Source organism: Montipora capricornis, chromosome 13 (genome assembly GCF_036669925.1).
Source record: "Montipora capricornis isolate CH-2021 chromosome 13, ASM3666992v2, whole genome shotgun sequence".
In the NCBI taxonomy this organism is placed as follows: domain Eukaryota; kingdom Metazoa; phylum Cnidaria; class Anthozoa; order Scleractinia; family Acroporidae; genus Montipora; species Montipora capricornis.
This window is the reverse complement of record NC_090895.1, coordinates 38,501,056-38,525,116: the sequence shown is the minus strand read 5'-3', so window position 1 is coordinate 38,525,116 and position 24,061 is coordinate 38,501,056. Positions and strand designations below refer to the sequence as shown.

Here is a 24,061-nt window from a genome sequence, read left to right as displayed (position 1 = left end):
TTTATTTCCGAATCATCATGAAACTTCAAAGAAAAGTGAGCGGGAGGATGGAAAAGCTCTGGAAAAGGTAGCTGATCGAGTAGACTAGTGGCTGAAAGTTTGTAAAACTCGAGGACGAACCGTTGCGTAAATTTAATGGGGCTGTTTCTTTTTAATGTTTTTATTACCCTACGAACTTAAGTTCAAAGTGAATGCATGTTTTTAAAGTTCTTTTCCTTTACTTTCGTGAAAATTGAGCAGTATTTTCGTCCTCGTCCGCTTGAATAGTGCGGACCTGCGTGGAAACGATCAGCGATTGAATTTCACAAAAAAACACACTCCAGAGGATGAGCATGACGGCAATGGAGAGATATTATACAAAACACCAACCAAATGAAAATGACCCCTGCTTAAAACTTCGTTGCTATGCTCGAGAAAGGTTTTTTTTTCGGTAAAAACCTTTCATCTCTTCAACGATAGATCCTCTCTTGGGTTCCAGTCCTTGCCCGACAGGTCACGCAAAAGCGTGACAAACGAACTTTTCCAAGAGCTTTGCAAAATCACATCGATTTTACTCGTTCAGATCATCGGTGACCCCTATTTTTTTAATCATGAATCACTTACTTTACTTACTATCTACAAAATATGATGAAATGAAAAAATTCTCACCGTAAGAAGTTATCTTTTTTTAACAATTTCTTTCATCGTGCCATCGAATTCCGGTAGTGGTTGCAACGGATAGAGCTTACGAAAACGCTCGTCGAGGATGAACTCTACTGTTTACCACATCCCTAGCGGCATACAATTATCTAAAAATCTCACTCCTAAAAACCTATGCACGGAAACTTTCACTCCAACAGTTTATTGTCATGATTTTCGATGGATGAGCAGATGAGCCTACATCTCGCTATTATGACCGATTTCTCGAAATTAAGGCATTTTTCCACTGCCATTTTCTCCGAAACAAAGTCGGTGAGCCCCATTTTTTTTTCATTTTTGGAGTAAGTACTTTATGACCTAACTCTAGGCGAGAAATGAAGAAAATCTCACCGTAGGAAGATTTTGGCGCGAACGTCCTTAAAAAGCCATATAATAAACTACTTACTAACCGAGCTAGCTCGAGCCGTACTGGGGAATATTGGCCCTCGGTCGTTTTTGTACGGACCTGGCTGCGCTCGGTCCGTACTGCCACGACCTCGGGCCAATCACATTCCCCAGTACGGCCTCGCGCTCGGTTAGTAAGAAGTTAATACAAGATCTCTTTAGTTTTCGTGGTTACATTTTACATGACTTCTGTACAAATCTTGGCATGTGATATATTTATTTAACTCCTTCAAAAGTTTACACGACTTAAAATAAATACACAATACGTATGGCAAAGTAGTTTACAAGCAGTTCAGGTCATCGAGGGATCGGAGGGAAAGAAGAAAGATAAAGAAGGATGGAGAAGCTCCATTAGTGTTAGAATCCGGTCGGGCCCCTTAAGGACGGTGCCTACTATTGTTACTGCGCATTCGTTCTGCGCAACTCGAGATACTCGGATTTCCAATCGGTGATTCTTACTAATACAGGGATATTTTTGCGCGGTTTAAAATTATGCAGAGAAAGTAGGTCTCAGCAAGTACTATTGGTATCGAAAAAGAAAATTAGGGATAACCATGCATTTTCAGAGATAATTAAGCTTCAAATTGAGAAAGAACGCCATACACGGCTTTGTATTTTAAAGCTTTTTACAAATGTTGTTCATGAATTATCTTTTTCGATTTCAATAACACTTGTTAAAGTCTACCTTTCCTGCATAATCATAAATCGGGGCAAAAGTATCTTTGAATTAGTAGGCACCGTCCTTAAATTATCATGATTCTTTTTAGAACTCGTTAATTTAGAGAAGAAATTCGATAAAAGTTATATTGGTGCAGAAATAACGTACAAGGAAACTCACACAATAACAGCGAACCATACATTTGTGTAGTGCTTTTTTTAAAAAAGGTTTTGGATTGCCTATAGCGATGTTTCTTGTGACGTCACCCTCGGTTATTAATATGCCAACCAGAACCTGATTGGCTGTTGAAACAATGACTTCTTTGGTCTGTGGTTGGCAAATTTGAATATCAAAAGAAATGTGACGTCATTGTTTGTAAACAAGAAATATCGCCATTATGGCAAAAAAGTCGAAGGCAGAATTTTTTTCTATTGATACTAAGGTTGGGTTCGTACACTTATTGTGTCTGAAAATTCCAGGACTTTTCCAGAATGTTTAAGGACCTTATATGACAAAATCCACGACCTAGGAAACCTTGATGTACATGGTCAAGAAAATGAAGTGGCTTACTCTCGAAAACAGATTGCAAATAGACAGGTTGTAGCACTATTTTCCACATAAAGTGAGACAATAATTTTATTTTGTTTTATCTAGAAAATATCTAATTTTCCAGGATTTTTCTTGACGTGTCCATTATTTCTCAGGCTTAGTGAATTTTTCAATGCTGAAAACGATACATGACTTCCCAGGTATTACGTGCATGACCCGTAAAAGCCCTCAAAGTTTTGCATTTTGTTTATGATTTCTCTCAATCGAGTTTTTACGATACACTCCACAAAACTACTCCCTTCTGGGTAACAGGATGAGTACCGCAAATGAGTACCAGTTAGCCTGCAAAATCACAGGTTGACTTAACAAGTCAAACATGCTTGCGTTCATCGTCTTCATTTACCTACGCCCCACAATTTTATTAGAGGCAGACAAGTCCTGGTTATCAATTATAAAGAGTCATAATTAAAGCTTTCAAGTATGTCAGTGACCTTAGCGATGGGTCACAGTCAATTCTTCAGCAGGTCGTTTCCCTAAAGTTCCGAAACTTTCGGGCGTATTTCCGTGAGCACGACTCCCCTTTGTATCTTTAAACCGAGGCGGTTTCGAGGCATGGAACTTTTCTATTAGGCTCCATCGAGCAATTAAGCTCTGTTGAAATACCAGCCTTTTTAAATAAGCGAATCGTATTGTCACAATTTGCTTTTCGGGCCCCGGAAAGTTACAGGGACTTTCGAGAAACGGGACCCTGGTGTCAAATCACACGAGATTAGGAGGGAGATTTGATGTGGACAATGGGCGTTCTAGAGAGCCTTTCGACGACTGTTCGAATTATCATCCAGGCCAATTCCAAAAACTCACAGCAGGTTAATACGGATATACCAATCCATAGCCCCAGTTGACCTCCAATGTCAGCCACGAGGTTTACACCCTAAAATTCACAAAACGCGTTGTCAAGATAGACTGACGTTACCATGGATCGATGGTTGTCGAAGGCAATTAGCTTGACTGGGAAGCTAGAGAGCGTACGACATTCACAGAGTGGATGTCAAATAATTTCGTAAGGCCCCGACGATGCACAGTATTATGTATATCATGCTAAACATGTAATTAGGAAAAGGGTAACAAAGTGGTTTTACAATAATTAATTGCTCCATCTGCGTCCCTTACCGGGCTACGACTATTTCAATTCAATTATGACCTTTTCAGTTCGTGAAGGAATGGAATAGTTTAAATTAACTTTCTAATCCAATTAGACACTTCATGGAAGCATTCCATGTAACTGCCATCTTGTCAAGACGGTGGCCACCACAAAATCATCCAAAATACCACTGAACCCCCTCCCCCTCCCATACTCTTTCATTTTCAATATTTTTCCATGGAGACTCATATTGTACAACCGGACAAAAGCAACAAGGCCCAATCTGGTTGGAATTCGCTTTCAAAAACCGGGCAATAATTTTATTCAAGCAGAACTAGTGGAATAAAGATTAAATAAATGACATTATTACGGGCATGCATAAAAATAATAAATACCTCATAGCTGATTCTTTCCGTGACCTTTTGATAATTGAGTTGATCGTAGTAGACGTTGACTTGAAGAAAGTTTTCGCTGATTAATCGGAGAAAAAGTTTTTTTTAAGCTAGATTTTAAAGTAGGTAAGTGTTTCGACCAGAAGGCATGACTTTCCCAATTTGAGTTGGGCAAATAGAGGTCAAAGACAAAATTTCTGAGTGAAGAAGGGAACAAACAAGGGTTGGAGAATCTGGAAAAAAGGCCTTGATAGAAATCATGATTTATCTCGGCCCCCTGGGAATACATGGGGAACAAGGACTTTTATTTGGGAAACCGACTCGAGTCTTTAGTCACAATCATTTCAAGCTTCTTTTATAACAAATGCTTAAGCTTAGTCAACAGCAGCTGGGATCTTTCATTCATGCGTTTTAGCGGGCCTTTGATTTTTGGCCGATCTAGTTGGGTCCTGGTGACTAATGACGTCAAAGAAGTCGATAATGCAATTCCATACGGAATCGTCAGAACATTCACGGCATCCGATTGGTAACCATCGTCCGACATTTCTATAAAGACTTTCCAAAAAGCTCTAGATTTTCAATTCTTACACTTTTACACATTTCTTTCTGAAGTACTTCTTCATTAGTTACCAGGGCCCAACTGGTTCGGCCAAATGTTTTTGCGTATAAATCACACGCCCGCTAAAACTATGAGGGAATTTCTTTTGTAGTAGTACACTCCAGACACTATAGATATTTAAAAGAAAAGTTAAAAAACGGGAAACTGTACCCGCTTACCTTAAGTAGTAGCCGTGTTTTATTTCTGTTGCCAGTCCACTATTATTTTTCACTCGCCTCTCGAGAATATTCTTAAAATTGAGAAAAAAGAAGGAAAGAAAATGGAAAGACAGAAAAATAATAAGCCTCAAAAACAAGAAATAAGTCTCTTAAGTTGAATTGCGCACTGCGGGCAATGAATAAATTCTGGAGGTACGCTGGGATGAGTCCATTAATTGTTTTAAACATTAGTATGGTAATTAGATCATTCCAATTTAATACATTTAAAAGGAAACTGGCACTTGTGTCGTAATTGGACCTGGTAATCGCCCTGGAAGCCCTATTTTGAAGTTTTTGAAGTTTATCACTTAAGAGTTGCAGTAGCCCCAAACGAAGCTACAATAATCAAAGTGGGGTAAGATCAACGCTTGATAGATTTGGAGGGTAGTGCGCTCTGGGATGTATGGTCTTATACGTTTAACGGCACCCATAGCTAAAGATATCTTCTTGCTAAGTTTATCTATATGATTAGACCATGAGAGGTGTTCGCCAATTATCACGCCTGGTGATTGAGCTTCTTTAACTTTAGTGATTAATTTGGCATCAATTTCAATGTTTATCTTATAGTTAGCGAATGAATGTAAACATTTGGTGTGACCCGATAACCATAAATTCGGTCTTCGCAGCATTCACACTCCGTTTGTTGGAAATAAGCCATAGATTAAGACTTCTTTTCTTAACTCTGAATTTAAACCATTCTCAAGATCAGTCAATGTACTGGCAGTAGATGTAGTGTATTATTATTATTATTATTATTATGGAATACCTCATATCCTTCTGATGGCCACTGACCCATTGACAGCGTGGTTCCAAATTGAATCTCCCTTCAAGTAAAAGCAAAATTTAATCACTTGAATAATTCAAGTCTCCATTGCCCACATTCAAGAAATTCTCATGTAAGGACAATAACACAATCTGCCTCGCCTTACCAGTTGCTACTTAAGCTTTGGTACTACATTTATGCTGTGATTTTTTAAAAATCGGATTAACATACCTGCAAGGTGTTGGGCAATGTGCTTCACAGTCGAGCTCTCTAGAGAGAAGCATCAGCTGAATTTTTTCTAAGCATTTAGCTTGAGATAGAAATCAAAGAACGTTAACAGAAATACTGCTGCTGATGATGATGATGATGACGAGGAGGAGGAGGATGATGACGTCGATGATGATGATAATGATGAGGAGGAGGAGGAGAAGGAAGAGGATGATGACGTCGATGATAATGATGATGATGATGATGAGGAGGAGGAGGAGAAGGAAGAGGATGATGACGTCGATGATGATGATAATGATGATGATGAGGAGGAGGAGGAGAAGGAAGAGGATGATGACGTCGATGATGATGATAATGATGATGATGAGGAGGAGGAGGAGAAGGAAGAGGATGATGACGTCGATGATGATGATAATGATGATGATGAGGAGGAGGAGGAGAAGGAAGACGATGATGACGTCGATGATGATGATGATGATGATGATGATGAGGAGAAGGAGGAGGATGATCACGTGATGATGATGATGACGATGATGAGGAGAAGGATGAGGATGATGACGTCGATGATGATGACGATGATGAGGAGGAGAAGGAGGAAGAGGAGCACGATAATGATGATGACGACGACGACGATAATACAGAACTTAACCAAGGGCGACGACTACGTCTACGACAACACCACAAAACAATAGGTTTCAAGAACCAAAAACAGTTGCTCTGCACGCTCTGTACACTCACTGTTCTTATCATGACAATAAAGTCTGCTACGAGTCTAGTGGCCCATCAGGCCGGCGCTTATCTCCGGTTACTGTAGCATGAAGCGACTAGGAGTATTTCTGCTCCCCCCTGGATGGGATGCTAGTCCATCGCATTGTTACCCCCAGCATTTCGCAGGTACCCATTTATACACCTGGGTGGAGAGAGGCACTGAAAGAAAAAAGTGTCTTGCCCAAGGACACAACACGACGTCCCCGACCAGGATCCGAATCCGAATCCGGACCACTCGATCCGGAGTCGAGCGCACTAACCATGACGCCACCGCGAAGGAAGTTACATTTCTACATAACCCTTTCATATCCGTCTTCTTCATCCTTACTTAAGTTCTCTAATTATGATGATGATGGTGGTGTTGTCGATGAAGGCGAAGATGATGATGTTGACAATGATGGTGATGACGATGGCAAAGATGACAATGACGCCGACTAAGGCAATTACGGTGACGATGCATTAAACTAGTTTAAATTGTTTCATTTGTTCATAATTTTATTTGAAGGTTCTTTTAAAGATCGTTTCAGCAAAGTTGAAACATACCCGTAGTTTGATCTCGTGAATTGCAAATTTCAGCATCTGAATTTGGAAACTGGCTCCCAGCGCATCCACACTCTGCGATCTGCTTCTCCGCATGACAAGTGTTCAGACAAGCCTGACGACATCAATAAAAAAAATTGAATGTGTGAGGCCTGTAGGCACAAACTGGAGTCCAGCGACCTTCTCCCGCTTCCATCAGGGAACTTGGTACCACTTAGTCATGTGACTAGGTCGATGCAGCATGCATTAATTGTCCCTTTCGAGGACAACAGAAGAAAAGGAAGCCCGGGTTTGATGAGATAGCAAGGGTGGATTGTCAAATGAAGCAATCACTGACTACTGGATAAATCTAATTGATTGATTGATTATTTGTTTACAAACTAATTAGTGACTGACTGACTGACTGGCTAAATGAATGAAAACAAAAGATGAATGAATGAATGAATGAATGATTAACTAAGGAATGAATGAAGGCAGTAATATCTTTGAGTTTCAATTCTTCGTGTTCCAACATTGCCTGACAAATGTAGTAACTATAGAAAATTGACAAATTTGAAACCTATGGAAGCTTTCTGTGTTTCTGAATACCTGTCTTGAATAGGAGGCATTAAACTTCTTGGTGTAGAAACTGTTGTGTTCCAAGTCGCTCTCAGAGACGCAGCTTCCGTTGCCAAATGGATCAGCTCTCTCGATGAGGGTCTAAATGTTTAAATCAACAATCAACAGATCATTTAAAATAATTAGGGAAAATACACATCTCAGAATGACTCAGTATGGATTGCTAACAGACTTAGCCCCTTTAGAGTCAATCGAAACTTTCACAGTCACGCAAGTGAGGTAAAAAGCCAAGGAGAGAATGAAAGATCGAGATGATTGTGAATATCTTCCCTCTGCCCAATTTTCTGGTCGGACGGTTGGCTTTCGACATGCGCACATACTTAAATGACAACTCCGCATAGAGGTAGCTTTTCAGGGTCTATGAAACACAACCAGCGCCAAACGACTTACTAGAACGACAAAAACAATTATTACTGAGATCCCAACTGGCTGGAGGCATACCAGTTGGCTATTCACAAGTGCAGCAGAGAAGTTGACGAGGGACTACTAGAATCAAATTTAACGAGTGGTCAGAACGGGTCTTAATCAGGAATCTCCAGATCTCAACGCACGCGCCCTAACCACTGGGCCACACTGCCTCCTCTTAAAGACGGTGCCTGATATTGTTATTGCGCATACGTTCTGTGCATCTCGAGATGGGTGGTGCTTATCAATACAGGGATATTTTATGCGCGGTTCAAAACTGTACGGAGAAAGCAGAACTTACAAGTGCTCTTGGTATCCAAAAAGAATATTGGGGGTAACCACACATTTTTCATCGATAATTAAGCTTCAATTTGGAAAAGAACGCCACACATTGCTTTGTATTTTAAAGCTTTTTTCAAATATTGTTGATTAATTATCTTCGAAAAATGCGTGTTTACCCCCAATTTTCTTTTTGGATTTCAGTAACACTTGTTAAGATCTGCTTTTCCCACCTATTCAGTAAACTGCACAAAAATACCTTTGAATTAGTAGCACCGTCCTTAAACCGTGTATGAAAGGGCCAACGAAGTCCCAAAATACCTCCTCTTTATGCTAAGACAGTCCATTCTTACCCTTCTTATTGCAAACGATGTGGACACGCTTGGAAGAACACTGTATCCTTCATTATAAGGGAATGGTATCTGACCTTGATCGTGAATTATTACCCTCGCACCCGCAGTATGACTTATCTCTGCTACATACTGCGACTGTTCTACGAAAAGGTTTAGTTTCAGACCTGCAGCAATTAAGAACGAAACAAAAATTTTAGATATTTTTGATGAACAACAATTCATATTTATTCCAAGAATTTAATTGCAAGCACAAAAGCATTCGATCTCGTGGTTCCGCGATACGAAACGGTACTACATATTTGACATTAAATTAACAGCCAGGACCGCTTTCCTCGAAGTAAGCACGATCAGCTGTAGCCATTGGTTAAGTGAAAAGGACAGGAACTTTAATTAAGTGTCTAATCCTCTACCGCTGGAGCACTAATTGGGGACTCTGTAAATTGAAATTAGCAAATTAACGTAAATCAAAGAAGGTAGCATGAAATGCTTGAGCAATCATGTTATCTAACGTTTAGTTATTACGAAACAAGCTTCAAACAACCCGGGCCAGGTTCAGTCTTTACACAAACAAACTTCATTTTTAAAATTAAAAAAACAAATTTGAGGTGCGGCAAACTTATCCACAATTTGGTCGAAAAGAAAACGTAGATACATATACAGGACCTAGTGCAACAAAACATCTAGAGGGTCCACTGACCCGGTCGCAATCTCCGATTCTGAAAATAAAGAGCCGTTGCTCTTCGCCTTCTTCACCTACCACTTCAGAAACGAGCTGAAACGCATTGCACTTTTCCCATGTCTTTCTCTTCCAAATTTAAGAAAACCAAGGGAAGCTTAGCCCCAGATTCTCCTTCAGTGCCACGAATTAATCACCGATTTTAGGGGATTAATTTTCACAGAAACGTATTCTTTTAAGAATATTACGTACCTCCAGTAGGTCCAGTGATGTGCGACTCAAGAACCTTTTGAGGTTTGCCATCGTCATTTATTCCACCATTAAATGTATAGCAGTTACCATGGCGATAGTCCCAAAGATGACGCCAAAATCTTGAATAATTTCTAAAAAGAAACAAAAATGATATGGAGCATGAGGAATTTACAACGTCACTGATATTCTTTTGAACATCGCGTTGAAGTCGGAAAGGTTGTCATGTTGACTGACTAAGTGATTCACAATCGTTATCACCTCCTAGCGCGGTTTTCAATTGAGTGTCAAAAATAATCAGCGAATTTCTCGCGCCACTTTTTCAACAAATCAGAAGTGAAACCAAAACCAACCGTGGCTCGCGCGGGCACATTTTCCCGCGCTTTGTGTCGGCTACGTGTTTTTACTTCGAGTTTTGATTGGTTTACTGGATTGTCTCCGTCCTTTTTGAATGGCCAAAGTAGTTATTTTGGTTTTGGTTTTACGACACTCGATTGAAACTCGCTTTAACCCTTGGACTCGTACAATGATTATGTACGAGAGTGAGATTTTCCCAAAATGACCTAGTCCCCATCAGCGTCAGAAAAGGACGGTCTGTTTTTAAACCACGTTTTTCTGGAAAATAAAGAATCGACCGAATCGGCTAACTCAATTTTGAACTTTTTTCAAACCTTTTGGGAATTAAACGTTTTGTTCCAGGTATTGCCATATTCATTTAGATGTGAATGCCACATGACAATGCAAATACAATACTACGCAAAGCATCTTAAGCCCGGGAGATTTTAATTCTCTATTTTCGAATTCCCCATAATACACTTTGTTTACCCTCCAAATTTTGCATAAACTATTGTTTTCAAATGCTCTTGGGGACACTGCATATTCCCAAGAGCATTTGAAAACAATGGTTTATGCAAAATTTGGGGGGCAAACAAAGTGTACTATGGGGAATTCGAAAATAGAGAATTGGGTACAACATTAAGTTAGGCGATTTGGTTCATTGATTTATTTTCCCGCAAAACGTGCTTTTATCAGTATAGAACCTGATACTAGATTCTTACTCTTGTGTAATGGACTCTTTAGAATACCCATATCTTGCAGTATTCACCCATTCGCCATGCAATAACACACAAATACCAGGGACCCGTTTCTCCATTTGTGGAACTATAATCTCCTTAGAAGAATATTGTAGCCTTTCTTAAAACATTAATGGACGTTACCTGCAGTCATATCCTCTGTAAGAGCATTCAAACACTAAATCTTGAAACTGATGTCCCATGTAAAATATGGTAGAATCGTTTTGCAGAGCCAGCTCAGCTCGGATAGCCTCCTCGATTTCAAACTCTATGGCTTTTTGTTGCCCATCGAGCCCATCAAAGTCAAAACCCTCATCATTATCCTCATCGCCAACGGTGTCAACATCAACATCATCATCCTCATCGATATCGACACCTTCCACGTCGCTAGCAAAGGAAGTGGTCGGCGCAACTACAGAGGAATTCATTGGGATGTCGGTAGGACTATCTGTCTGAATTCCATTCTCAGTACCAGTTGGTATGGCGGTGCTATCATCCTGCGGGGTGCCATCAGTGGTGAAAGCGTTCGTTACTACGTCGGTATTGGGATCATTTGCGGTATCATCCTGTGTCTTTGACGACGTTCCACCGCTGTACGAAGCAACAGTTACTCCACCTGCAGTAGGTACATCAGTAGATATAATTGGAGAAAACTGTCCTGAAGAACTATCCTCTGACTCAGATTCTATCGATTCTAACAGAGATACAAAAAAAAAAAAAAAAAAAAATAATTAACTAACTACCAACTCAATCAAACATGGTTTGTCGTGTTAAGAAAGCGCTGGCCCTCTGGATGATTATACTCAAAGTGACGGTAGGTTACTTACTGAGGGTGGTTTACTGTAAAAAGTTTTAATGATCTTCCAAGACAGATGATGTTTAGAAAAAGTCAGCATTTAAAAGCTACGCGTTTATTAAGCATTGCATTCTTGGAACGAAAAGGGGAAAACCAAGAAACCTTGTTGGGTGATGAGGAATACTATCTCGTGTAATTGTCAGGGGGTGTCTAGCTATAAAAACGGCCAAAGGTTCCTTTGTCGATCTCCAGCAATAAATACAGTAGAAAATGTTTGAGTAAGCATGACCGCATACAGCTGCGGACATGAGTGGTAGAGAATATAAAGTGATCTATGAATTCTTCTCCGTCGTTTTGTTCCAACATCCCGTCTGGTTTATCAGCATAAAATGTGTGGTCCATTGCCTTGAAAAATGCCATTATATTCTCACTGAAACAAATGCAGCCTTACTATGAAACGGTTGTTAATTTTGACTCGCTCTATATCTTACAACCTGAAACAGTAATTAATCAGTTTATCTTCTTCAATGGTCTATCGTTCAAATAATTTCCATGTCAATATTAACTATGAGCTAAAAACCATTTTTGAAGAAACTTCATGAACTACATTATCTCACTTAATCCGTGTTTTGAAGAACAACATTTTAGTGAAATTAAGTGCCCAAGTTTTGTAACTTCTGTCACGTAGACACCAAAATAGTTGTGGCCACACTGAATGAGCAAGATGTAAAAAGAGCACGAACTATAGAACAATCTGTTCTGCATCGCATAAGCTTATCTTACCACCAAGGACGTCTGCCACGATATTTCTTATAAAGTCCTTGGGAAGTTTGTCATAACGGACCATGTTTAAATTGCATAGTGTCACTGCTGGGAAGCGAACATTCTAGAAAAGAGAAGAACAACATGTATAAGTCAAAAACGTACAAGAACTATTAACTGATATGCTACAGCCATGCATATTCAGCAGTATCAACTTCTTGTTTGAAAAGGTAAATTCGATGAGAGTCACACTGACGTTTCACGTTTCATTCGTTCTTCAGTTGCCTCTTTCCGGCGGCAGATGACTAAGTTACCTTATCAACCCAGTTAACGGGATACCGGATTTGAACACTTCCCTTTCCACCACTGAATGCTGCAACCCAATTTCTTGACAAACTTAGCCGTCTTGGCTTACAGTTTTTGCTTACGTCTCACTCACTTTGGCCGAGTGATTTGAAGCAGGGTCAGTCACCGAAACAATATTATACTAACCTAATGGTTTGAAAGTAAAGTTAATCTCCGGTTAGTGCAGATATTGCCTCGAACAAATCGGCCAAAGTTTTGGTTTAATAAAGCCACCTGGCCACCGAGTGAGTTCAAATCTAGCCATATTTCAAGTTCTCATACATGAACATCTTTTTACTGCGGATTTGCTTATATCAAAAAGCTTTTTAGTATTTTCAGAGTCTAAAATTAGTGTTTGTTTGTACATCACAATGTCTTGTCATCAGCCAAAAAAATCTGTTCCATTTTATTTAAGCACGTTTCTCCTGAGAAATTCTATCACGCCCTCTGACAACAACTGCAAGCTGCCAAATCACAGCGGGGTCTCAGCCGGCATGATTTCCATAATCTGATTTATCGACGGTTCTCTGCTGAGTCACAGTTTCCGAAAACAAAGGCCTCCATCACAAAAATACTGAGATGGATCAATAACATAGTTGCACGAAGGTAAACATCGAATTCAGCTGGGGGGCTTCAAAGGGTTGTGAGGAAGAAGTGAAATTTGGTCAAATTGAACTGGAGAACAGCGAAACAATGGACAAACCGTTATTTTCTGGGGGTTTAAAAGCAGGGATAAAGATCAAAATTAACAACGGAAACAAGCACGAGCTTATTTTCTAATGAAATATGGAACACCCCCCCTGTAAGGGCTTCAATCCGAGTTGGGCGATACATTTTGGCATTTTGCTAAAAGGATATCGTCAGCATAATAACATTTCATTGTATGAGGTAAGTGAGGCTTTTTTGTTATTTTTCAAAGAGTGCTGTAAATAAAATTCAGTGTAGCAGTGGTTCCTAAGTCACAATTCCACGATACGGATAACTAGCAACAACACTGAAGAAATCTAGCTGGATCCTGTTTTACAATGAAATTTAAAATTGGTAAAAGGCCCTGAGAGCACACTGTTTTATAAATAGGGGCCATTTTACAGCATTAGCGTAAAAAGAACGGCCTAAAATGAGTCATGCCCAATCCGCAAGACATCCATACAAAACGAACGCACATTGACAAACATCACTTAGGGCCTGAATTAGGAATACTTAATTGCACTTTCCCGAAGTCCTGATGCCTATGAATCCTCTTGGCTCACTAAGTGGATGATTTCAGTTTAAAATACGTAAACCATCGACAATTTGCCCTGGTCTTACGCCACACAAAGAACACCTTGGTTTTGCCATTCTTACACAAAGCATACCTTGGTTTTGTTATACTTACAAATAAAAGCATACCTTAGTTTTGTCATATACTTACACTTTCGTGGTGGACATTAACGACGGTCGCTACCGGTCGACTTAGATAAATAAGAAATAGGTTATACATTTGTATTACAAACATGGTTAAAGCCCCAATACAAAACAGACTCCACGAGACTCGACGAAACACACTCTGACTCTCAGCCAGTCTGCCAAGTCCATGAGCCGTTGTGTACCCACAAAACTGAGTGATGACTTCTTTGATCGAGCGTTTTGGGTCGACCGCCATCTTCTTCGAGTTAGCTTCTTCGTCTTGTGATGTCATGTTGTTAGTTGGCTAACGGTAAAATACTGGAAATGGATTCAAAGTCATTATCAAACTGATAATTCCATTGTAAATAATTAAAAATCCGAGCTAACGCAAAGTAGTCATAATTGATGATATCCTGAAAATTTTTACACCGCCCCATGGTCGGCCCCACAAAAAGCCAAAAGGAAGCTCATTGACGATTGACAAAATTGAACTTACGAAAGCGCCACACTAAAAACGAACGGCCGAATAAAACCTCTAGTTAGATCCTTTAGTTACAGAATGAAAGAAAGTTAAAACAACGTCGTCTTCAGACCGGCTAATTTCTAAATAATTCATGACGCTAAACATGGGGTTAGCTGGTTGATTAAGTTCTTAACTAATAACATTTTATCTTTTGCCATAATTTTGGGATAATTTCTTCAGTCACATTAGTAGAAACTGAAAATAAGATCTCATTTATTATATAAACACCAATGAAATACCAAATGAGCTTTCGCGCGAAAACATATGTTAACACATGAAAAGATCACTGTTGCTATGGTTACAAAAATCGCGCCTTTCGATGCCTTTCGTGAAATGATTAAGTATATCACTGGTGGTTCGCTGCGCTCGCTCGTGAAATATGAAGAGAAAATTCGTATCTCCGCGCGGCCATGTAATACCCTCTATGTCCGTTTTTCGGTGTTGCTATGTTAATTATTTTTTGCCTTTCCTCACCTTCCATCAATACGAAAAAAAAGTAAGGGTAATTAAAATTTATTATGGTTGCTTAATAGGCGATGATAATTTGAATGAATCGAAGTTGGAGCAATTTAATTAGGACCAAATGTTGGCCCATTTAGAAGTCACTATATCCGTCAGTTTCAATCTCTGCAACGACTTCAGTATTTACCCTCGTAACTGTGAATATGCACACTCTAAACACCTCTAGTTAAAATCTGTGTAAGAAAATCTTGACCAGCGTACGTTAAACGTGAAGTATATTTTATACTCTGGATAGTGACTTATCCACTGGATAAAGTAATCCGGCCATCGAACAACTGGGGCCAGAAGACTGACGCAGATACATCCGTTCGAACAGAAAACGTGCAACAATGTAACTGTAGGATCATCATTCCCAATACAGTTGCGTTAAACAAAAAAAAAAGTGTATTATATGTAGCCACAGTAAAGTAATAAGCATATTAAAGCATTGATCCACTCGGAGGGCTTTCTCAACAGGGAAGCTCTACTGAACATAACTAATTATACAGGCGAGATACTGCACAACAAATTAAAGTAAATCGTCAAACAATTGAGACAAGCTGTGTGTGATTTGAGGAATTATGACTGAAGCTTAAAAAGTTACAACTCAAAGACCCAGTAGCATCAGTCAATCTGATCACATTGTAAGCCTTAAAACAAGACGGTTATGATACAGGCAAATGCGTTTAAAAAAAAACTCGATCCGATTCAGTCCCGAGCAGGAGTCTAACGAAGACCCTTCCGATTACTAGTTCGTCCATTTTAATAGGTAAACAAACGTCATACATAGTACTAGGACTGAAATTGGCGTGAATTAACGGTGGCAGTGATATTGAAACATGAACTGAATTAATACTAAATTCACCATTATACTCACAGGGGCTTCTCAGGGTTAACGAAACTTCCGTCAGTGGTGAGAAGCGCTCTTGAAGCCGGGATCCTTGCATCCCAAGGCAAGCGCCCTCACAACTCGGCCGCGCTGGCTGCTGCCTTTAAATTTTAAGCCCGGTAAATGAAAAAAATTGATGATGATTTTATCGTTTTCCTGTTTTGACAGCGGCATACCTGAAAAACTAATCTGAGTGCTCCTCGCCCGGAGTCAAGCCTTTGTTCTTTCAATTACTAGTTCGAACGCTCCACAACCGAGACGTTCTTCACACACTCCTTGGTGTAGAAGCACGTGCATATACCTAAAAGGCACAAGATGCCACAATTTTAAAGCCAGTCAGTGTTCCTTACCTATTATTTACCACTCGTCATTATGTACATTGGCATATTCACAAGCGTTCATGGTATTAGTTTAAACAAGGAAGTAGGAAACATTAAAAAAAAATCATTTTTTTAATTTGTTTCTTGCAAGCATTCATATTAAAGTTTGAATAGAACTAACAAAGATGTGTTTGATAATTGTGCCATTTACCCCGGCACGTGCCTCATAGCTGAGGCTTGCACGCGAAGACGTCATTACACCCTTGGGGGATACGAATTGTATAGACTCGGCGTGCGCCCGAGGGCGCAGCACGCGTTAACTGAATATATCCACCTCTAAAGGCCGGGACACACTGGGCGATAAGTCGCTGCGACACGTCGCGGGGACAAGTCGCCGCAACAAATCGCCTTGTGTGACACGGTTAATTTCATGAAAATCATTGTCGCTGCGGCAGAATTTTGTCTCCGCGATCAGTCGCACGAATTCAAACCAGTTTGAATTCGTGCGACTTATCGCAGCGACAAAATTAGCGACAGCAGCGTTGTCGCATCGTGTGTACACTTCCGGCAACAAGTCGCTGCGACAAAATATAAATGAACCAATGAGAGAGCGTCATCTGGTCAGCCATATTGAATTAGAAAACTAGTTCACATTCCCCCTCATACGAGATCACTGCGTGTGCTCCGAACAGGCGTCGTGTCGCAGCGACTTGATCTGCAAGTAGTACACATGGAGCAACTTGTCGCAGAGACATGTCGCTGCGACTTGTCGCCTAGTGTGTCCCGGCCTTAAGAAAGTATCACGAAAATTTGTTGCATGATTTGCGTCCGTGGGTGAGCGAGACCTGACAGATTTTCATGCAACTTGGAGACCTTTTTTTTTTTTAGTAACAAAGAATTTATTTACCCGGAACATATCAGCCCTAACTCGCAAAGCTTTTATTGAACTAGAAACTCCAGTTTTTCAAATTTATCTCTGTTGTTTGCAACTTTGTGATTTTGTGTGCTTGACTGACATTTTTTGACTTGAAGCTTTGTGTTGTTTTAAAGTAATTCTTGGTTAACGTTGAGTTGCATAGCGAGCTCGAGTAGAGAAGAGTAATTGCGGTAAATCGTCATAAAACACAACTCCACTGCCATGACACAGCCCCTTTAAATAATGATTTTTTATTACGTATGGTTTAAATAACACGCTTGAAGTTGGTGCACTCTTTCCCCTTTGCACTTTTTCAGAAAGGATCGAATCATAAATCTAAAACTACACACTACCGTGAGAGATGAAGCTGTTTGTTGTCTGATCAACACATTCTTGTCACCCTCCAAAACAACACATGAATTCTTCTGTTGCAAACATCATGATCGATTTATTGTTGCAGACATTAAAGGTGGGCAAGTTCCAATATCTCATGGCACGTTAGCACATAAATGCCAATCCAGAGTCCTATCTACCCTCCGATATCTGCTGCCAGGTTAACCATCTTTTGGAGAGACGGAGACAGTCAACTAAGAAGACATGGTAGAGATCAAAGCAAAATGTAAAATCATTGAAAATTCATTGCAGCGAGAAGGACGCACAGGAGAAATCTTGATCGTTTTTCAAAACTATTTGATCAGACGAGGCTCAAAAGCGATAAAAATGTAATACACAAACACCAGAACACTTTAAGTAAAGAAAAAAAAAGGAATTTATTGCCGAGAGAAAATAAATGGATTTATGCGGAGTGTGACATGCTTAGTTAATTATTTCACGAGATGCACTGTTGGGGCATTCCTGTCATCCGGGAATTTCTCTTGATCTTATCCAGTGCAGAAGTTAGGCGTAGGTCTCTTTCACTTACTCATTCAAGGAATTCAAGATCATTTCCCCCTCCCTTCCCCCCCCCCCCCCCCCTATTCTTAGTGTCTTGTGGATGGCGGGTGTGCCCTCACCTTTGCTGGGATCACGTTTTCCATATTTGGGTATTTCTTAGGCTACCATGCTGATCTTAAATAAACGGCCTAGCCCAACAGGGCTAGCCCTTTGACGTCCAAACCGGCCGAAACCGGCCAGACTCATCATTTTACTCTGTCTACCGCCAGACGATTTTACTCGTCAATGGGGAACCCCTGGGAGTCAATGGGTTAATCACTCACTGAAAAACTATGTCCCCATTAATTAACCCATTGACTCCTGGGAGTTGCCCATTGATGAGTAAAATCGTCTGGCGTTAGACAGAGTAAAATACTCTGGCGTTAGACAGAGTGAAATACTCAGTATGAATGGGTTAAAGCACCATATCCGAGTTGTTCAAGATTTGTACTGTGCATCAATAATGAGCCATACAGAGTGAGAGGTGACCTTTAGGTCTTCCCAGTCTTTCACCAGGTTATTATTTCAAGTACTGTTTAGTAGGCCTTATTCGCAAGGTGGCCATATTGGCCATAGATAACAGGTAAGTTCCTATAAGGTCCATTTGCAAATGTGGCAGGAATCCTCCTGCTTGAATAGGGGCTAGGACACTCACGCTGTTTTTGCCTGCTGGTGATCGACTTTTTTTCTTCGTGTATTGAGCAGAGTGTCACAAAGAGTTGTATTACTTCTTGGGATACTGACTCGTAGTTTCGCTTGATATACTTGTCCATCTTGTCTCTTTCTTTGTGCGCAATATTCGAATGGGCTTGGCAAAGAACTTGGTGTAGTTGACCTTTATGAACAATTTCTTTTCCGTTCCTTGATAATATTTTGCCACCCATCAGTTTCCATTCTTTTCTTTTTATAATTCTACGTCTTGACTTGTCGGGTTTGTTCTGTCCTTGCTGTCTTTATTACGTGTTTCTAACCACTTCACTGCATCGTTGTAAAAGTTGTCGTCAGTAAAAAGAGTTTTTTTTCTTGCTTTTGCATTTTGGAACCTTTGACTTCACCCCATTTTTTGGAGAATATCTCTGAATCAACACAACTGTGTTAGCCATTATGCGAACCGTACAGGGCCACGCATTGCGCACGAGTAAACTTATGCATAATTTACTATGACCGAGAAGAGTCTGGGCCCTCTTGCACCAGGAGAAAAATATTTGCTATTAAAGTTAATGACGACTGCTTGTCCAAATCCTGTGTGGTTTAGCGGTTAGTTACGGCAAAGGACTCACTACTAAGGGATGTCAGAGGTGTCTGGTTCAAGTCTCAAAAGTGCAGTTCAAAGCGATTTCTTTCTCTCATGTTCACATTGGAATCGAATGGGTTAATGATGTTAATTAAGTAGTGGTAGGTATGACAAATGGATCAGGGGATGGATGGTTAGGAGTTGTATGGACAGACAGAAAATAAGAGAGTAGGAGGGAAAGGCGATTTTTTGGTTTTTGTTTTGTTTTCAACCCCCCTCCCCCCTAAAAAACCTTGCCCCTTTTTTCAACCACACCCCACAAAGAAAATCTTCGTTTCTTTTGTGGTAACGAATTCGTATGATCTCGGATCAAAAATCCGATCTTGGATTTTCTTAAAGAAACGCACCCTTAGTGTAATTACTTACGCGATTATTTGAAAAATATGCATTTTCTTTAAAACAATAAATTTCTTCCTCTATCACCTCGAGAAAACGGCTTGCGGCCATTTTGAAAAAAAAAAACCGCTTAGGTGATTATCACGTAATAATCACCTCAACGGCAGCCAATCAGCGCAGAGAATTTTCAATAATCAACTATGTAATTATACTGATGTTTATTATTTAAGGCTTCGTTATTTTATTTTTCGTCACCATCTGCAATATACGTAATTATGCTTCCATTGGGGAATGAAGAAGACAACAGGTTCTTGGAGAATTTTCAACCGATGGTGACGTATTTCAAGCAAACGAGTCACTTTTAATTAACCAAACGCAATTAGTGGTCTGTAGCTATATAGTCTGTCATTGCATTACGCTTGTATATGTAAACAATTGTAATTGCATTTGCCATGTGTTTCTAAAGAGAACATTCCGGAAACTAATTCTGAAAGAACATGGACAAGATAAACAATATAAAATAACAACAAACATGTCTCCAGTTTATTATTATTTTTTACAGTTTTTCCAATAAGATAGTGGCTTATTCCTATGGATACATGTTCATGTTGGAGAACAACTTGTCAGCTTGTCCGCTTTTGGTAAAACATTGACAGAAAAAGTACTACTAATTGACGAAGTTAAATATTAGCGCCTTAAGGCGTTTGAGAGAAATATGATTAACTTAAAAACAAATACCCTGAAATCTATATTGATAATGGCCCACTCGGAATAAGTTTGAAGATACAAGCTTAAAACTTTTACCCACAACAGTCATTGTTGAAGACGACTTCAAGGTTATAGCGTTGTTAACCGCTCATTGTAAAAAAATGAGTTTAAAATTCACTCAAGTAAAGAGGCCGCATGTTGTGATTTGCATGCTTAGAAAGTTATCCGGACTTAATTTCCATTCCGGGTTCCATCTTTCCATTGTAATAAACGATTTCGAGATGGGCCTTACAGACATGCTGCAGAACTGTGGTAGAAGTGTCGTGCTAAGAATATGAGTTCTTCAGATAAAAAAACTTTCGGCCCATTGATTTCTTGAAGAGAAGAAGAAATTGGTGGTGGGGGGGGGGGGGGGACTGAGTGTGCTCTGAGAGCGAGTATTTGAACCATTTTAGCAAACTGACTGCGTAGCTGCTTGAAAGTTTCTGAGAAGGAACTTCAATAAAGATAAAAATGCCTTTCTTGACGTGATTCAATGTGACCATTATGCACCCTCGTCAAGGAGTAAATAAACTATGTTATAAATTCCAAATTCAAGAAAACTGTACACAGCAGTTACTAAAAACGATACATTACTTGATACATGTACATATATAGAGCAATTGATTTGAATTAATTGTAGAAAGTCGCCAGCTTTAAAGTGCATGTAAATGTATGCTAAATGAAATTAAGGTGATCAACAATTTTTGCTTGCCAATGCCTTTCTTGAAATTTGTTGTGGGCTAAACATATTTCATAAAAAGACTCTCTTCTACCCCGATGCGTTCCCGGCAGTTTCTCGTCGACTATTCAGGTCTGTTGTCTCGAGCATTTGTAGCTCATCGGGTTGTAAATTTCGCCTTTTCTTCTCGGTGAGAAAGCACCTTTTAAAAATACGAAGAAATTCTTTGCGGTAATTCGCATTGGTTATAGTGTAACAAACAGGGTTTGCCGCACTATTTGCAAAAGTCAAAATGTTGCAAAATGCAACCAGTTCCCAGAAAGGAGGGAACTGGTCCTCTGCGTTGCCGAAATCCAACCATAGCCACATGATGTTGGTAGGGAGAACACAAACGGCAAATAAAATCGTAACGGCGACAAGCATTCGGATAACTTTGGATGCCTCCTCGTTTTTGGCATTTTGAAGAAACTTGTTTTCGAGGCCGTCGGACGTCTTCTTTCCCAGCTCTCGCCCAATGCTCATATACGCAGCTGCAATAATGGCCAGTGGCACTGCATACTGTGCAATGAAAAGAGCTACAGTGTAAATCTTCCGATTTCGTGGTTCATCCCAGTGCTCAACACACTCTCCCGTCGTTTCGTTGACCCTCGAAACTCTGATGTATGGAGATACAGGAATTACTGAGAGAATCCAAATGATTGCTATGAGCAATTTCGCACTGGTAGTTGTAAGTTGCCGGCGGAGAGGGTATAGTATTGCCCAATAGCGTGTCAAACTAACTGCAGTGAGAGTGAAGACAGAAGCAAATAGAGACATGGTCTGCAAAGGATAGAGAATTCTGCACATGAAGGAACCATACGGCCACTGATAGTTCATTTCTTGGACCGGAATGTCAAAAGGAATACAAATAAGTGTTAGTGTTAAATCGGCGAACGCTAGATTAAGAATGAAGTAGTTGGTGACTGTCTTCATCCTTCTCCTCTTTAGAACTATAATGCACACAAGCACATTCCCAGTAGCGCTGACAAGAAAGATGAAAGCGTACAAAGAGAGCTTCAATGCTTTCATGTACGTTTGGACATTGCTTGACTCTTCTTCTTGGATGAAGTTACCCCTTGTAAAATTTAGAAAGGCTTCGTGCGAAGACAGGTTCATATTTTCTCAAAGTTACTCCGCGATTTTTTAGTTCTTCTATCAACTGTAGCTTGAGGCACCGTCTTGATCGATAATTGGTCGCTTGAAGCTCAACTGAAAGGGAAGAAAGAACGACGCGGTTTATATGTAAACACTTTTAGCCCGCACTGCTTAGAAAACATCACTGACACCTTACGATGTGAAAGTAGAAGATTATTTACCAAGTAAACAATAAAGAATAATCATGACCTCTCGCTTTTGTTTTTAGCCGTGTAACGAATTTCAAGGATTGTCGTTAATGATATAAAAGAAATGACATGCATCCAGGGCAACAACCTGTCCAATTTGATGTCAAAACCACCAAACGTCTTAGACTATAAAAGTGAAAATTATGGATCGAGGTGACAACTTCAGGGTAATTTGAATTGTCCGCAAGCATAAACGCTCAGTGTTTGAATAGCTCAATCACTTGGATGCGACCTTGCCTTTCTGTCTTTTGCGGTTAAAACATCCTTAAAAACTATCTTTGGTATTTTAATTCTTTAGAAAACGGAAGGTTTCCATGAAAGCAGATTATCAATCTTTTTGTTGCAAAACATCGCACCAAGGTCCATTAACCCCCGCTATGAAGAAACCGCACCTCATTCTAATTTAAATTAATCATAATAAATCAGCCCTTTGTGTCTCAATCACTCAACTGGTGTCTGAACGGCTTCGCTTCCCGCAATAAAGTCTTGTGCGTTTCCTGTTTCTATAAAGTCACCGACCTATATTACAGAGGCTAGAATATTCGCTAACCTAAAATAAAATTTAGTTGAAAGAAAGTTAAAAGAATTTGAATTCGAATTATCTGTTAATACTTCCAATAAAATATAAAATTTCACTTTTCAGCGCATAATAATTTGACATGGCAAACCTGATGACAAAAAAAAGGTATTGTGAGCTAAAACATCTCTCTCTGACGACTATGGAGCAAAGTTATTTGTGTTCAGGTGCCAAAATGTCCAAATTTGAAAATATGAAAAGAAAACAAAACAGGAAAATACCTGTAGTAATTTTGTATGAACTTAAAAGTGCCAAATCACATTTTACTGATTCAGAGGTTATAACAAGGCATTCTGGGTATCTGCAGAAATATCTAGAAGATATAGTATGTCATGTATGCTTAGATGTTTACCACCTGCCGTGCTCAAATTTCGTCGTTAAATGTCATGATATATGGTCAACAAAGATGAGTCTAAGCCAAGGTCTGGCCCATAATGTTGTTTTGAACGGAAAATTTGTCGAGCAAAGGATAAATTTAGTCCCTCTGTGATATTTTAATATCATGTTGTGGTCGAGATTGTGGAAATTACTTGAGGAAAAAAAAAACCCCTGAGCGGTTTTGTTGGCAAACCAGTGCCTTAGCTAATGAGGAAGGGACTGAATGATATACACTTCTTCTAACAACGTTTAATCACACAAACCTAACTTTATAGCTTTTCCTTTTATTTAATCATCGCCCACCTGACACTGTAATTAAGTTTTTCAAAAGGCCTAAAATTATATGATCGTTTGGGTGGGTGACACTGACTGATATTTTTGACAGCTTTAAGGGGAAGCCATTTTTCATGATCTAATTTAAATCCTTTCACACCTTTATCTTCAACGATTAAGTGCTAATTTTAGTAAGTCTTTTGAAACGATTTGAGTTGTGCTTATCAGTTCCTCGCATCTTCAATACAGGCGGATTAAATGGAGTTTACTTTTTTCAGTTATCAACGAGAATTTGAAACATGATTGGTTTTCAAAGCTTGGCAAAGCAATGAGGGTTTTGTTTCAGCTTCACCAAATTCCCGATTCTGAAAGTATAAAATGATGCTAATTAAAGTCCATATTCATTAAATATGTCCTGGCATGAAATGTA

At 39.6% G+C, this 24,061-nt stretch overlaps 2 protein-coding genes across 12 annotated transcripts in view; both read right to left on the bottom strand.

The window, feature by feature from the left end:
• Positions 1–1,311: 1,311 nt before the first annotated feature.
• LOC138030818 (degenerin del-1-like) lies at positions 1,312–14,172 on the bottom strand. The gene is made up of 12 exons (XM_068878687.1): positions 13,984–14,172; positions 12,171–12,273; positions 10,736–11,285; positions 9,522–9,652; positions 8,594–8,757; positions 7,527–7,637; positions 6,942–7,053; positions 5,634–5,712; positions 5,406–5,463; positions 4,601–4,671; positions 3,827–3,902; positions 1,312–3,221 (listed from the first exon to the last, which is right to left on the bottom strand). Exons 1-12 carry the CDS (start codon positions 14,170–14,172, stop codon positions 3,060–3,062), a joined length of 1,806 nt encoding a protein of 601 aa, XP_068734788.1. The 3' UTR covers positions 1,312–3,059.
• Positions 14,173–20,108: 5,936 nt separating this feature from the next.
• LOC138028888 (neuropeptide FF receptor 2-like) overlaps positions 20,109–24,061 on the bottom strand; it is a 23,259-nt gene continuing 19,306 nt past the window's right edge. For 10 of the 11 annotated variants that reach the window (XM_068876518.1, XM_068876516.1, XM_068876517.1 and 7 more), the window contains one exon: positions 20,109–22,269. In XM_068876518.1, coding sequence (XP_068732619.1) covers positions 21,112–22,176 — 1,065 coding nt within the window. In that variant the 5' untranslated portion in view covers positions 22,177–22,269 and the 3' untranslated portion in view covers positions 20,109–21,111. Of the gene's footprint in view, positions 22,270–22,376; positions 22,401–24,061 lie in introns of those variants that run through there. The other variant, XM_068876524.1, reaches the window with a different exon arrangement.

What these genes read in the sequence shown, in the direction of transcription:
- LOC138030818 (XM_068878687.1), bottom strand. Translation starts at nt 14,172, where the DNA reads ATGACATCACAAGACGAAGAAGCTAACTCGAAGAAGATGGCGGTCGAC. An exon ending in CATCACTGGACCTACTGGAG is followed by an intron (nt 8,758 to 9,521) that starts GTACGTAATATT and finishes TAATTGCTGCAG; the next exon opens with GTCTGAAACTAAACCTTTTC. An exon ending in AAACACGGCTACTACTTAAG is followed by an intron (nt 3,903 to 4,600) that starts GTAAGCGGGTAC and finishes CCGATTAATCAG; the next exon opens with CGAAAACTTTCTTCAAGTCA.